This window comes from Sceloporus occidentalis, unplaced genomic scaffold (genome assembly GCF_023333645.1).
Source record: "Sceloporus occidentalis isolate IW3139 unplaced genomic scaffold, rSceOcc1.0.p SCAF_22, whole genome shotgun sequence".
In the NCBI taxonomy this organism is placed as follows: Eukaryota; Metazoa; Chordata; class Lepidosauria; order Squamata; family Phrynosomatidae; genus Sceloporus; species Sceloporus occidentalis.
This window is the reverse complement of record NW_028317002.1, coordinates 9,783,660-9,798,602: the sequence shown is the minus strand read 5'-3', so window position 1 is coordinate 9,798,602 and position 14,943 is coordinate 9,783,660. Positions and strand designations below refer to the sequence as shown.

At 40.4% G+C, this 14,943-nt stretch overlaps 1 protein-coding gene across 1 annotated transcript in view; it reads left to right on the top strand.

Annotated features, from left to right (window-relative positions):
* LOC149300992 (multidrug and toxin extrusion protein 1-like) overlaps window positions 1-13,024 on the top strand; it is a 47,658-nt gene extending 34,634 nt beyond the window's left edge. Inside the window, exon 16 of the mRNA XM_089484506.1 lies at window positions 12,953-13,024. Within this exon, the coding sequence (XP_089340632.1) occupies window positions 12,953-13,024 (72 nt within the window). The remainder of the gene's footprint in view (window positions 1-12,952) is intronic.
* The last annotated feature ends 1,919 nt before the right edge of the window (window positions 13,025-14,943 follow it).

Below are 14,943 nucleotides of genomic sequence, written 5' to 3'. Positions count from 1 at the left end.
GTAGCATAATAAATTATTATGCTACTCAATGTATAACCAACAGAGGGGAGCATTCTGTCCGAAGTTATATTAGCCATATGTGGTAGTTTGCTCATTTTCATTTATTAATTATTTAAATAAAATATATTCCCATGATCTGCTGGTCTCCCCACTGCAACAGTTAAACTCAATGTATAACCAATAGAGGGCAGCATTCTGTTCGAACATATATTAGCCATATGTGACAGTGTGCTCATTTGCATTTATACAAATAACATATATTCCCATGATCCTTTCGTCTAACAGTTTAATACAAAAAAACCCCAAAATAAATAGAAAAAAAGAGTTTGCAAGTTCGACAGAATTAATGTCCTTGAGTGCGGACATTTAACTGTTGCAGCGGGGAGACCATATTTAAATATATTTTATTTAAATAATTAATAAATGAAAATGAACACACTACCACATATGGCTAATATATCTTCGGACAGAATGCTGCCCTCTGTTGGTTTTACATTGAGTAGCGTAATATTCTGCCCGAAAATATATTAGCTATATATGGTAGTGTGCTCATTGGTCGCCAGCAGGAGGCCCCCTGCTGGCGACCAATAGAGTTGCTCATACGGACATTTAAACTCCTGGCGCCAGAGCTGCTGCGGTACGCGTTAACCCCATATTAACCCCTTAACCAGAAAAAACGAAGAAAAAACGAACACGAAGAATGTCCATGAATATTCGCCAGAAGAGAAGACAGGAACGGGCGAATATTTGCGGAATACGAAGATTTTTTTTTTGCCGAAGACGAGCACGAAGATGAAGAGCCCCCTGGTGCCCAAGTCTAGTTATTACCTATCTCCTGATGCTCAGCCAACCAAATGAGTGGCAGAGAATCATGAGATGTGCATTCCACAGCAGCTGCAGTACCAATGATGATATTAAAAAGAACCTTTGGCACTCCAGTTGTTGAGTACTCACTTTTTTTGAGGACAACAATTCTGTATGCTTATGATGGATCAAAAGTGATAAAAGCCTTCCACTGTAAAAAAAACAAGTTGACTAGATGCTGTTGACCACTTGCATGAGCCACAGCAGTTCCAATTCTGCACCAATGTCTGCCTGTGTTCCCGGAACAACAGAAATGTGAAAATAGATGAACAGTCTGTATTTTAAAGTTCTTGTGAATTTAGAGCAATATCCTTAAATGTAAAATATTATTACTTTTAATAACAATTTCATCCTAAAATATAATTTTTTATTTTAAATTGCACAGCAAAAGCAGTTAAAGTATAACAGGCATCTGTAAACAGTGTATTTAATTTCCATGTTGAGAGTAACATTTAACTAGGATGGGACACCAACAGAACAGAAAGAAGAAACCATTAGTTTTTGTTATATTGACTTATTATATGTCTTTCTTTTGTCTGCCAGGCTATGGTTCGAGCAGGAGTGAAGCTAAAGAAAAAGCATCCTGGTCCCAAAAGTACACAGACAGGGAGTCCTGGTTCTGCTACTCCTGAAAATGGTAGGTGATTTACAAATGTTATTAGGATGGCTGAAATATGTTCTTGTTCCAACCACAGCTCACAAACTTGGTCAACTTGGTTGACCCTTTATGGATACAGTGCTGCTATTTATTTAAATGACACTTTCATGGTTTAGAGTGGACTTGAACTCTTCATCACACTGATGGTCTCTGCAGGTCTCTGCAGAGCGCTGGAATATCCCAGTGCTCTGCTTCATTCAGAACTGGAAAGTAGTAAGCAGCAGCACTGCAAGATCCACTTAAGTCTGGGGCCATGGCAAGGACGCCTAAGGCTGCGCTAGTGCAAAGTAATAGATTTTGTTTTAGATTAGATTGTTTTACATACTTTATTACTAAGCCAATGTGATTTTTATCAGCTAGCATTCTGGTCAATAAAGAATAATCTATCATAGTGGTGTATTCACTAAGAAGTTGAGTTGTCAGTCAAGTTAAGGGTTAACTTAAAAAACTTGACTCGCTATCTGTTTTTGCAAGGGCATGCAACTTTAAATTTGTTGACATGCAATTTCAATGTGTACTTGTATGTACTCACCTAAAGCTTGCAACATTTAATAATAATATTGATAAAATATATATTTAAAAACATCCAGGACCCCTTTTATCCAAGGGAGGCAAATGATTGCCCCTCCTTCCCCTAGCCCTTATGGTGTGAGGTATTTTAATGAAAGAATCCTTAGTGGGTATATTAACATAAATAAATTTCACCAAAAACAACACAAAGTGTATCCAACAAAAAATAAATTTTAATAATACTTATATTTCTCTCAGTTGTTAAACTGGACATCCATCCGTTGTATCACAAGAGCATATTAACATGCGGAAAAGTGAAAAACAAACAGAAATCATAGTGCTTTCCGTATTCAAATGTATATCAAGTGTTTCCCCCTAGGTAGTATCACACTCACATAAGGTAGAGCAAAACAGTTTGCTCAGACTTTTTCAAACACACGGCAAGAGATTCTGGCTCTGTATTATCGATCGTGTTTTTCTGGAGGGTCTTCCCCCTGATTCTGTGTCTCAAACGATTATCCGTCCACACGGTAATTTATCGCAAAGGAGGATATGAATGGAGAGGCAAAAGGTAAACTATATGAAGAATTTATTATATAAAATAAAGTAACATAGTAACATAGTAACATAGTTCATAAGGTTGAAAAAAGACCAAAGTCCATCAAGTTCAACCTATATACATAGTGTCCCTACTGTTTTGATCCAGAGGAAGGCAAAAAACCCTTATGAAGCAGATGCCAATTGCCCCATACCAGGGGGAAAATTCCTTCCCGACTCCAAATATGGCAATCAGAATAAATCCCTGGATCAACGTTCTGTCCCTATTAATCTAATATCCATAACTTGTAATATTATTGCTTTCGAGAAACACGTCCAGGCTCCTTTTGAACTCTTTTATTGAGTTTACCATCACCACTTCCTCTGGCAGAGAGTTCCATAATCTCACCGCTCTTACTGTAAAGAACCCCCGTCTGTGCTGGTGTAGAAACCTTCTTTCCTCCAGCCGTAGAGGATGTCCCCTTATTATAGATACAGTCCTGTGTATAAATAGGTCCTGGGAGTGATCTCTGTACTGCCCCCTTATATATTTATACATAGTTATCAAGTCCCCCCTAAGCCGTCTTTTTTCCAAACTAAATAACCCCAATTCTGATAATCTTTCTGGGTACTGTAGTCCTCCCATTCCCCTTATTACTCTGGTTGCCCGTCTTTGAACCCTCTCCAGCTCCACTATATCTTTCTTGTACACTGGTGCCCAGTACTGTACACAGTATTCCATGTGTGGTCTGACTAGTGACTTGTACAGTGGTAGAATTATTTCCTTGTCGTGGGCATCTATGCCCCTTTTGATGCACCCCATGATTTTATTTGCCTTAGCAGCAGCTGCCTGACACTGGTCGCTACAGGTAAATTTACTGTTAACTAAAACTCCTAAGTCCTTTTTCATGTCAGTCGTCCCCAGTGTTTTCCCATTTAATACATATTCCCAGCCTGGATTTTTCTTCCCCATGTGCATAACCTTACATTTATCTGTGTTGAACCTCATCTGCCACATCCCAGCCCAAGCCTCCAACCTATGCAGATCCATTTGTAAGCGTGCGCTGTCCTCTATTGTGTTAACCATGTTACAGAGCTTAGTATCGTCTGCAAAGATTGATACTTTACTATGCAATCCCTCTACAAGGTCATTAATAAATATATTAAAAAGAATAGGACCCAAAACTGACCCCTGTGGTACCCCACTAGCAACAGTCACCCACTCAGAGTATGTACCATTAATAACCACCCTCTGTTTCCTATCACTGAGCCAGTTACTTACCCACATACACACATTCTCCCCCAGCCCAAGCATTCTCATTTTATGTACCAGCCTTTTATGTGGCACCGTATCAAATGCTTTGGAAAAATCAAGATATACGACATCCAGCGATTCACCCCGATCCAGTCTTGAGCTCACCTCCTCATAAAAGCTGATCAGGTTAGTTTGACAGGACCGATCCCTTGTAAACCCATGCTGATATGGAGTCATACATTTATTTTCATTGAGATACTCCAAAATAGCATCTCTTAGGAAACCCTCAAACAGTTTACACACAACAGAAGTTAAACTAACAGGCCTATAATTCCCCGGGTCACTTTTTGTCCCCTTTTTGAATATTGGCACAACATTTGCTATGCGCCAGTCCTGGGGAACAGACCCTGTCACTATAGAGTCCTTGAATATTAGAAATAGGGGTCTGTCTATTACATTACTTAACTCCCTTAGAACGCGGGGGTGAATGCCATCTGGACCTGGTGATTTGTCTATTTTGATTTTTTTTAGGCGGCACTGCACTTCTTCCTGCGTTAGACAGGCGACATGTACTGAGGCATTTATCTCATCCTGCTGTATATTACCTGGCATTTCATTTTCCTCTGTGAATACAGCAGAGAAGAATATATTTAATAGATTAGCTTTTTCCTGATCCCCATCTATAACTTCTCCCTCATTACTTTTTAAGGGGCCAACGCTTTCATTTTTAACCTTTTTACTATTTATATAGTTAAAGAACATTTTGGGGTTTGTTTTACTCTCTTTGGCAATGAGTCTTTCTGTCTCCAATTTTGCTGCTTTTATCTGATTTTTACATATTTTATTTTTTTCCCGATAGCTTTTTAGTGCTTCCTCACTGCCTTCCTGTTTTAGTAGCTTAAATGCCTTTTTTTTGCCATTTATTGCCCCCTTTACATTTTTATTTATCCACATTGGTTTTCTCTTGTTCCTGACTCTTTTATTCCCATACGGTATGTACCTTTCACAGTGAGAATTTAAGATATTCTTAAAAATCTCCCATTGAGTGTCTGTACTCTTGTTTTTGAGGACATTTTCCCAATTTACAGTGTTAAGGGCTTCTCTTAGTTGATCAAACTTTGCCCTCCTAAAGTTCATAGTTCTTGTGGCTCCTCTAAGAGTTCCCTTATTGAAGGACAAGTTATAATGTATCATATTGTGATCACTATTTCCTAGATGCCCCCTGACCTGCACATTAGTTACTCTGTCAGGTCTGTTGGTTAATATTAAGTCCAGTAGGGCGCCCCCTCTGGTCGGGTCCTGTACCATTTGGGACAGATAATTATCCTTACTTATAGTCAGAAACCGGTTTCCTTTATGAGATTCACAGGTCTCGCTTTCCCAGTTTATGTCGGGATAGTTAAAGTCCCCCATAATAACCACCTCATTGTGATTAGCTGCCTTGTTTATTTGCTTTAATAATTGATCTTCTCCTGCTTCCATTATATTTGGTGGCTTATAGCAAACCCCGATCAGTATTTTATTATTTTTCTTTCCATATATTTCTACCCATAATGACTCCACATTATCATTTCCCTCACTTATATTCTCCCGCAGTGTGGCCTTTAGGCTGGACTTTACATAAAGGCAAACTCCTCCCCCTTTTAGTTTTTTCCGATCCTTCCTGAATAGACTATACCCCTGTATGTTAACCGCCCAGTCATAGCTATCATCCAACCATGTCTCTGTTATACCCACTATGTCATAATTTTCTTCAGACATTATTAACTCCAGTTCGTCAGTTTTATTGGTCAGACTTCTGGCATTAGTAAGCATACAATTTAGAGGTGTATGGTTTTTTTACCTATGAAGCCTATCCCTATTAACTATTCTAACCCCTCCCTCCGCTCCACCCCCAGGTACATTTGTAAGCCCCAGTTCTCTATCTACACTATCTTCCCCTTCTATATTGTAGTTTCCCTCCCCCCCTTTCCCTAGTTTAAACACTCCTCCACCCTTCTGACCATCTTCTCCCCAAGCACAGCTGCACCCTCCCCATTGAGGTGCAGCCCGTCCCTACCGTAGAGCCTGTATCCGACAGAGAAGTCGGCCCAGTTCTCCATGAACCCAAACCCCTCCTTCCTACACCAGCTTCTGAGCCACTTGTTTAGCTCCCTAATCTCCCGCTGCCTCTCTGGAGCAGACACCCCTCTGGTGGTCAGAGGCAGTGACTTGCTGCAGTACTGCTAACTCTGAACTAACATCCCCCTTATCTGCCAGCCGGGCAAACTTGTTGGGGTGTGCTAGATCAGGACTAGCCTCCCTGGCGCTTTTCCCCCTACCCCGCCTTCTAACTGTAACCCAGCTAGCTGCCTGACTGTCCTGTACCTCCATCCCACTATCCTCCCCCACCTCTACCTGCGAGAGAGCTTGCTCAGTGAGCAGCAGACTCCTCTCCAAGTTGTCAATAGATCTCAGTGTTGCCAGTTGCTCCTCTAGACTCAGGATTTGTGCTTCCAAATGAGCAACCCGCACACATCTCGCACAGCAATATGCACCCTCGAAGCGCTGCTCAAGGATTGCATACATTGAGCAAGATGTACATTGTCAAACATGGAGGACATCTTGGCAATGTGGATAGCTCAAATAACTGGCAAAAACAGACAGTAAGGCGCAAAATATATATAAATATATTATATGCAATCACAAGGATTTATACTTTACCCTCCTTCTTGCTTTTTAACTCCTTTTTGCTTTTTAACTCCTTCTTTGCTTGTAACTCCTCACTTAGAGATGTCACTTAGGAGATTCGCCCCAGCTCAGGATTCGCTTGTGTGTCCAAGCTAAATGCAACTGCAAAAGCCAAAGTGTATGCTCACATTAAAGATCTATCCCTCGAGTGTCAGAGTCTCTCTGATTTTCTCCAACCGAACCGGCTTCCGGATACAACGCAGTGACGTTGAAACGCAGACGCGTTTCGCCCAATCAGGCTTCCTCAGTATACTGAGGAAAGCACTATGATTTCTGTTTGTTTTTCACTTTCCACATGTTAATATGCTCTCATGGATGGATGTCCAGTTTACCTATTGAGAGAAATATAAGTATTTAAATTTATTTTTTGTGGGATACACTTTGTGTTGTTTCAAAACAATCAATCAATTATTTGATTGTCACTCCATAAGTTGAAATTTACTTCTCTGCGCAACACTTTATTCTTCACTACTATTTATGGTATTTGGGGCTGTACCTCAAGTGTCTGCAGCACAGATTATATCATATTATTTTTTCACTATATATTTTTTCACTATAGATTTTGCTTGCATCAATTGATATATATATATATATATACTTTAGCGCTCTATCATCACTTTAATTATTAGTCTATATTACCATAAATACCCACAATAATCTCCTCAAGGGGATGGGAGGGGGTTCTAATATTATTAGGAAAATACCCTATTGGAGTCACAGACCCCAAGCTCTACCTCCGCCTCACCCCTCATTCCATTCCCGGGAGGATGGGGGAGTGAAGAGGTGGACAATCGGCATCCCCTGATTAAAAGGGATCATGGGGACCCCGTTTCTTGTTCTTTTACTATTTTTTTAAAGGTGAATTATATAAGTTGAAGATACAGTGAATAAAAATGTATCCAAGAGAGAAAAAAGTCTGCCCATTCAGTCCCCAAAATCATATGAACTGAAAATTTTATTTTTTGTTTCTGCTATGCTACAGGACATATGCAACCCTTTGATGTGTATGATGTACAGGAGAAGCCAAACAGCGGAGATATTATCTTGCCAGATATTGCATCTGGTGTCAAACTTACTGATCAGTTGGTGCAACAAGAAGATTTGGCTACTGAAACTACATGTGTCATAGGAGAAGTCCTCTCAGTGAAGCAGCTGGTACTCAGACGTGGCCTGGCAGTTGCTTCAGCTGTGGCAACACTCATTATAGGCATAATAGTTAAATGTCTGGTTGGTAGATGTTAAAGTAATGGCCTTAATGTCAAATATATTAAACACTACTTACTTGTGGTGTAGTCAGATTTCTTTGCCTAGGAAACTTTTTATTTAAGTATTATCAACATTTATTATACTGCATTATAGGTCAAAGGAGGCAGCCATCAATGAAGATGTGAAATTAATTTTTCTTGGAAAAGCATTTTGTTTACTTGTAAAGGGGACAATTATTTTTTTTTCTTGGTGAAGTTTTAAATATGTACTAAATACTTTAATTTAAGATGCCTGTTCAACATGTGTGATCAGTCACTGATTTTTGCAATAGAGATTAAAAGACACATTTAAAGTTTCTATTATGCTTTTAAACCTTTTGAAGAAATAATAAAATGTTGTAATAGCTATATATAAAGCAAGGTATAATTGCAGGTTGAAGCACTTCATTAACTGATACATTTTCAAAGTATCAAAGGTAAATAATGTTAAATTGTCAGTTAACAGTAACAATGATCAATGTTGAATATGCACTTTCCTCTACTATCCAGAAAAAAAGCCACAAGTAGTCTATAACTACACAAATGTCACTATTTTGGGAATCCTGTCAGGTTCTCGAGAACCCACTGGTATTCCTACAGTGTTTCAACTTTAAAAGCTGTGTATGCTCATACAGTATGTCTATGAAAATGTATGGGGATGTAACTCATTGATGTTGTAATATGATATCACTATGAAAGAGTAATACTGCCAATAAGACGAAATATAATTGTAAACAATTTTACCAGGTGTATTCATATGTTTTGTGAAAACTGTGAAAGTCTTTCAATAAACCTACAAGTAAGCATTGAGTTCAGCTCTAACCACGGTAGGTAGTTTACACCATGTCTCCCTTGCAGTTTGTATTACCCTGCTGCCGCATATCATGCGGTGGATTATTATTTGCCAATAAATAAGCAATAATTACATATTGTGAAGTTTGAATCTTTATTTTTTGACTCTCACGGAGACCACCAGCTTCCTGTTGTTTGTGTTCTTTTCTGATATGTCTAGAAAATGAAAAATAAATTAGAAGGACATAAATTGGTAGTGGAACCTACAGAATGGTTTACCAGCAGCCCTAAACAATTGATATGAACATTTAGGATAGTAGGGCCAATACTTTGGCTGTCCAATGTAAAGGCTAATGTTACAGAGTATACCACCCCTCTACCCTTTGGCAATCCTGAATTCCCTCCATGTTTGGTGGTTTGTAGCTTCAGCATGGATACTTCTACTCTGACATTAGAATTTGTGTCATAATGGTAGCCTTAGAGCTTGAGATACATTTAAGCTGGCTTTGTTTGGCACCAATTTCTGGCTTCTACAGTGTTCCTGAGACAGTAGAAACTTTACTGACATATGTTTATCCTTCGAAAATTTCATCATTTCACTGCAGGTCTCCCTCCCCATTATACAGAACGGTTTTGTTTAACATGTACACTTTTTCATGACTCTGCATAATGGCCCTTTTTTATTATTCTTTGTTCTCTACATGTTTAGGGTTTTATTGTTGTATGTTGTTGTTTCATTTATGATTCATAGGGAAATACATCGGTTGTATTATACCATTTACATCTTTGATGGCCCAACTATTTTACACATGTTCATGAAAGATGTATATCTACACTATTCTGAATCTTTTTATTCTTAAAATACAATAAAAATAGGTTCAAAAGAGAAAATCATTATTAAACCAGTTCCATTTCTGTTGCTTTGACTAAAGTCCCTAGAACTGTTGAAAAATTAATCCTTTGATCGCTCCCCAGGCTCCCACTCCTTCTATATTAGCAGATAACATGATGTGAAGTCAGACAATGCTTTCAGAAAAAAGAAGCATATTGATGGTCGTGGATTACACGGTATGACTGGTACCAATAAAATTATGGAATGCTGGCGGGTGAGGGCAATAGGAAAATATGTTCTTCAAATAATCACTTTAGAGCCTGTCAGTCAATTTTGGAGAGGTATTTCTCTATTAACGCTGTGAGGACAGTGTTGTTTCCTATTTTTTGTACCCTCCATGACAATGGCTGTTTTAACATTTCTGAGGTGCTCATGCTCAGCGGTAATTTTATTCTCTCTCATTTAGTGTACCCACACAAATTATATATAGACTGTTTCAGGACAATAAGGGCTTTCTTTAGATAACATTATTTTAACTAATTTATTTTAAAAAAAGATTGTGAAAATATTAAAAACTTTTTCTGACCTTTAGAAAAATATTTTGCTCAATACATTCTAATATTTGTCCTGAGCAGGGGCATAACTAGACGCCTCAGGGCCCGGGTGCGAGAATCTGTCAAGGGCCCCCCCACCCCCTCACCCCCCAAAAAAAACATGATTTTTACCCAACAATTTTTTTTCAACTAATTCAACAAATTCAATTTACATATTGAATCATATCTGTAAAAAAAATCTAAGAAAAACGGGCGCATGTACAAAGGGCATAATCCAGGGGTGTCCAAGTTTTTTCTGCAGTGGGCTACTTCATCAGAATTGTATACGTGCGAGGGCCGCACTCATTTTTCACTGTGACAAAAAATATGGCCTTTAATAAAATATGCAGATTAAAATAAAGTAAAATGACACAAAACCTTTACTCTTCCTCTCACTGATTTCTGGGCCTTGAAAGTTTTGCGACTACAAATTCAGGATTCCCTAGATTTATTCTAGGGATGAACTAAAATGAAAATTCTGGACCAAAACATTCAGGGTTCACTTAGCCAAAACCGAAAATGACCCCCACCTTTAAAAATAATAATAAAAACTCACATGTTTAATAAAAGTAGGTAACACACAATTGGACAAAATTAGCAATATGACTTGGCATGATAGGAGTGTGATTGCTGTTAGCCTAGGCAACCAGTAAATGCTGATACCTAGGCATGATGGGACTGTGCTCGCTGTGATTGCTGTTAGCAATCACACTCCTATCATGCCAAGTCAGCCAGTACATGCTGGTACAGGGTGGCTGTAAGTGATGTGCAGACCCCATACTGCTGGCAGCATCACTACACAAGGGGGGCAGCTAGCTAGGTTTCAGCATGTACTGGCTGACTTGGCATGATAGGAGTGTGATTGCTAACAGTAGTCACAGTCCCATCATGCCTAGGTTCCAGCACTTACACATCCATCCAGTAAATGCTGGAACCTAGGCATGATGGGACTCTGATTGCTGTTAGCAATCACACTCCTATCATGCCTAGGTTCCAGCACTTACACATCCATCCAGTAAATGCTGGAACCTAGGCATGATGGGACTCTGATTGCTGTTAGCAATCACACTCCTATCATGCCAAGTCAGCCAATACACGCTGGTACAGGATGGCTGTAAGTGATGTGCAGACCCCATACTGCTGGCAGCATCAATACACAAGGGGGGCAGCTAGCCAGGTTTCAGCATGTACTGGCTGACTTGGCATGATAGGAGTGTGATTGCTAACAGCAATCACAGTCCCATCATGCCTAGGTTCCAGCACTTACACATCCATCCAGTAAATGCTGGAACCTAGGCATTATGGGACTGTGATTGCTGTTAGCAATCACACTCCTATCATGCCACGTCAGCCAGTACATGCTGGTACAGGGTGGCTGTAAGTGCAGACCCCATACTGCTGGCAGCATCACTACACAAGGGGGGCAGCTGGCCAGGTTTCAGCATGTACTGGCTGACTTGGCATGATAGGAGTGTGATTGCTAACAGCAATCACAGTCCCATCATGCCTAGGTTCCAGCACTTACACATTCATGCTATCACACACACACACACACTCATTTATTCATATAATCATTAATTCACAGATTCATTCCCTCAATCACACACACTCATTCAAACACCCTCCCCACCCCCTTACCTGCACTGCAGCTCCTCGATGCCCCTCACAGACTTCAGCAGGGGGCGCGGCCTCCCTCTGCCTTCTCTGCTAAAGCACAGAGGAAGTAGGATGTCACGTGAACTCCGCTTCCTCTGTGCTGTCCAGAAGACCCTCCCACAAGTAAGTAGCAGGGCTTGAGGTGCGGCTCGTGTAAGATCGGTTGCCCTGGCTGCCGATCTTACGCGGGCCGCACCTCGAGGTCTCGCGGGCCGCGTTTGGCCCGCGGGCCGCATGTTGGACGCCCCTGCCTTATTTAAAAAAAAAAAAAATAAGATTTCGGGGGGCCCCTTGGCTTGGGCCCCCCTGCCGCCGGGGCCCGGTCGCAGTCGCGACCCCTGCGACCCCGGTAGATCCGCCACGGGTCCTGAGTTTAGAAATATCCAATGTTTTTATGTTTTGTGGGTTTTTTTGCAAGCTGTAGGGCAACTTGTAGCATATTGCTATTTTAAAACCTTTTGTTTCCAAAACCGGTCATTCTGCCCCACGTCCTATTTGAGACATCTTTGCCGCCGATCAGTTCAAGTTCAAACCACATAAAAATGCTGTTATTTTGTTTTTATTTTATTAATTTTCATAACATAGGAAAAGCAGTACATATCATTTTAGCGGAAATTGAACTGAGAAAACATGTTGTAAGCTACCAATGCTACCCACAGATACCACACCCCCTTTCTCCGATAATCGAAATGACAGAGAGCGGCAGGACAACCAACACCACTCAAAATGAAGTACAGTAACTCCATAACTCAGGGTTACCCCAAGACTTGCTGGACCTTTTGGAGAAGGGAAAAACCCAGTCCCCTGCCTCCGTTACCCACAGGAAGGTCAGGGAAGGTGGACAAGAACACCGATTGCTGATCCTTAAGAATAACTAAAAGCTTGTTTAATGAAATGACGTGCCAGGCACGTCATTGGTGTTACCTGAGCGTTTGTCTCTGACGTGCCTTGCCCCTCATTGGGCGTTAAGGGGTTAATAATGGTAAAAGGGATCAGGAGTGGCAGCATTTCAATCTTATAGCGAAACTGCGTGAAGGCGATCATTTTAATCAAATTTATCCTCCTTATATAGGATAGGGGAAGAGTCCAAACTTGAAAATGATGTTTGATTCTTTGAATTTGTATTTCTCTTTATTGATTACCTTATCGTTTAGAGCCCTATTTAGTAGTATTTCCAATTGTCTCATGAATGTTAATGTTGGGTCAAAACTTAATACTTTATAAAAACCTTATATGACAATAACCACCTAGTTTCCTCTATATAATCTCCTATATTTGCAGGATCACATCCTCGTCCTTATCAGCGCCCGTTACTATAAAATTTTCGCCGTCATATTCCGGCGCTCCGCATGAAATGCCGGCACTGCGACCGAGCTAGAGGCCTTGCGGTGGAGAGTGAGGGCCCCCGAGCAGTTGCTGAAAAGTTCATGAGCGACTGCTTGGCGCCCCTGTCTCTCCTCAGCCTCAAGTACAAAAAACGACGGCGGGACTGTCCCTGGCAATGCGGGACATGTGATCACCCTATATATCGTTGATCACTTCCTTGGCTCTCTTAAAGTAGGCAGCTGGGACTCTGCAGCAGTTTTCGGTGTTACTGAATGCCTCAATATCGAGGCATTACAGCAGAACCGTTGGGAGAAGAAAGTGAGCTTTGATTGCTTTCTAAACCCGTTTAACCCTATGGTGTTCCAGGCACGCCCCTTACGAAAAATTACTGCAGTTTTTTCTGAAGTAATACTGCAGTTTTTTGGACATGAAAAAACTGCAATACTGCACTTTTACTGCAATATTACTGCACATTTACTGCACTTTTACTGCAGTATTACTCCACATTTACTGTACTTTTTTATATTGCAAACCTACAGTTGTACTTCAATGTACTGCAGCATTATTGCATTTGTACTTCCTTACAAAGAAAACTGCAGTAAAACTGCAGTACAGTGAAGTAAAACTGCAGTAAAAGTGCAGTATTGCAGTTTTTTCATGTCCAAAAAACTGCAGTATTACTTCAGAAAAAACTGCAGTAATTTTTCGTAAGGGAATTGTACTTAAGGGGATGCAGTTCTGTGACATGTCTGGCATGTCAATTGTAGTCAAGGGGTTAAAGATGTGTTTGCATACATGTGTATATGTGTAAATTTGCGTGTATGTAAATTTGTGAGCATGTATATGTGTGTTTCTGGGTATATATGAATTTGAGTGTTTTTGTATTCTGTATAAAATAATGTAAGCAAGTGTAAAAGAAAACAGATTACAATACAAGGCTGGGAGAATTATGATTAAGGGCCCTTAATGACACAGGTCTGAGGGAAAAAACATCTGACAGGAGGAAGAGGATCTAAGAGGGGACTGATTTTTACACAGGGTCTTAATATATGACTGGGGCAACAGATTTGACAGGAGGCTAAGGCAAAATGCATGACAGCGGCAAGGAATCTGACAGGGTGGGTGGGAATATGACATGAAGGAAATGTAGTGGTGAGGTGTAAAACATGGGTAAGATAAAATGGTAATAGGTTAGCACTGAAAATTAAACCCCTTGCATGGCTTGTTTGAATTCCCTCGGTGGCAGTAGCAGTAATAATTCAATTTAGTTCTAGATTCCAAGTGTGTTTGAGTTGGGTCCTCATGTAAGTCCAATTTGTTGTAACGTAAAATTTGTTGTTTACAATCTCTTTACCTAATGTGTTGGTTTGCCTTAGTCTGTCTATTGTAGTCTCGTCATGCCCCTTAGATATATGTACTGTAAGAAGCACTGCTTATATATAATTAACCCCTTCAATCCCCTATGGACGTACGGGTGCGTCCAAAAAACGCATTCTAAGAATCCCCTATGGACATACCGGTACATCCAGCCCTTCTTGCTGTGTCAGGGACACATCGCGCAATCGGGCATTCCCTTCCGGGTTGTGTCACTGCTGACATAACCCAGAAGTTCATCGGAGGACAGGATATCCCCTGCAGGGGATATCCTGTCCTCCGATGAGACACAGACGCTGTGATCTCTATGCACGTCTGTGAGGACCTGCATAGAGATCACAGTGTGGTCGATGCAGGGGCATCGCGGGGAGGGGAGTGAGAAACCATGTCTCTCACCCCCCCTCCCGTCCTGAAACAGAAAAAAAAACGGTTAGTCATTAAAAAAATAATAATAATAAAAAAATAATTAAAACAATAATATAAATAATAATAAAAAAAATAGTAATGTGAGCTAAGTGATGTCATTGTGACATCACTGGCATGTTCAGGAGGTCCCTAAGAGGACCTCTAAC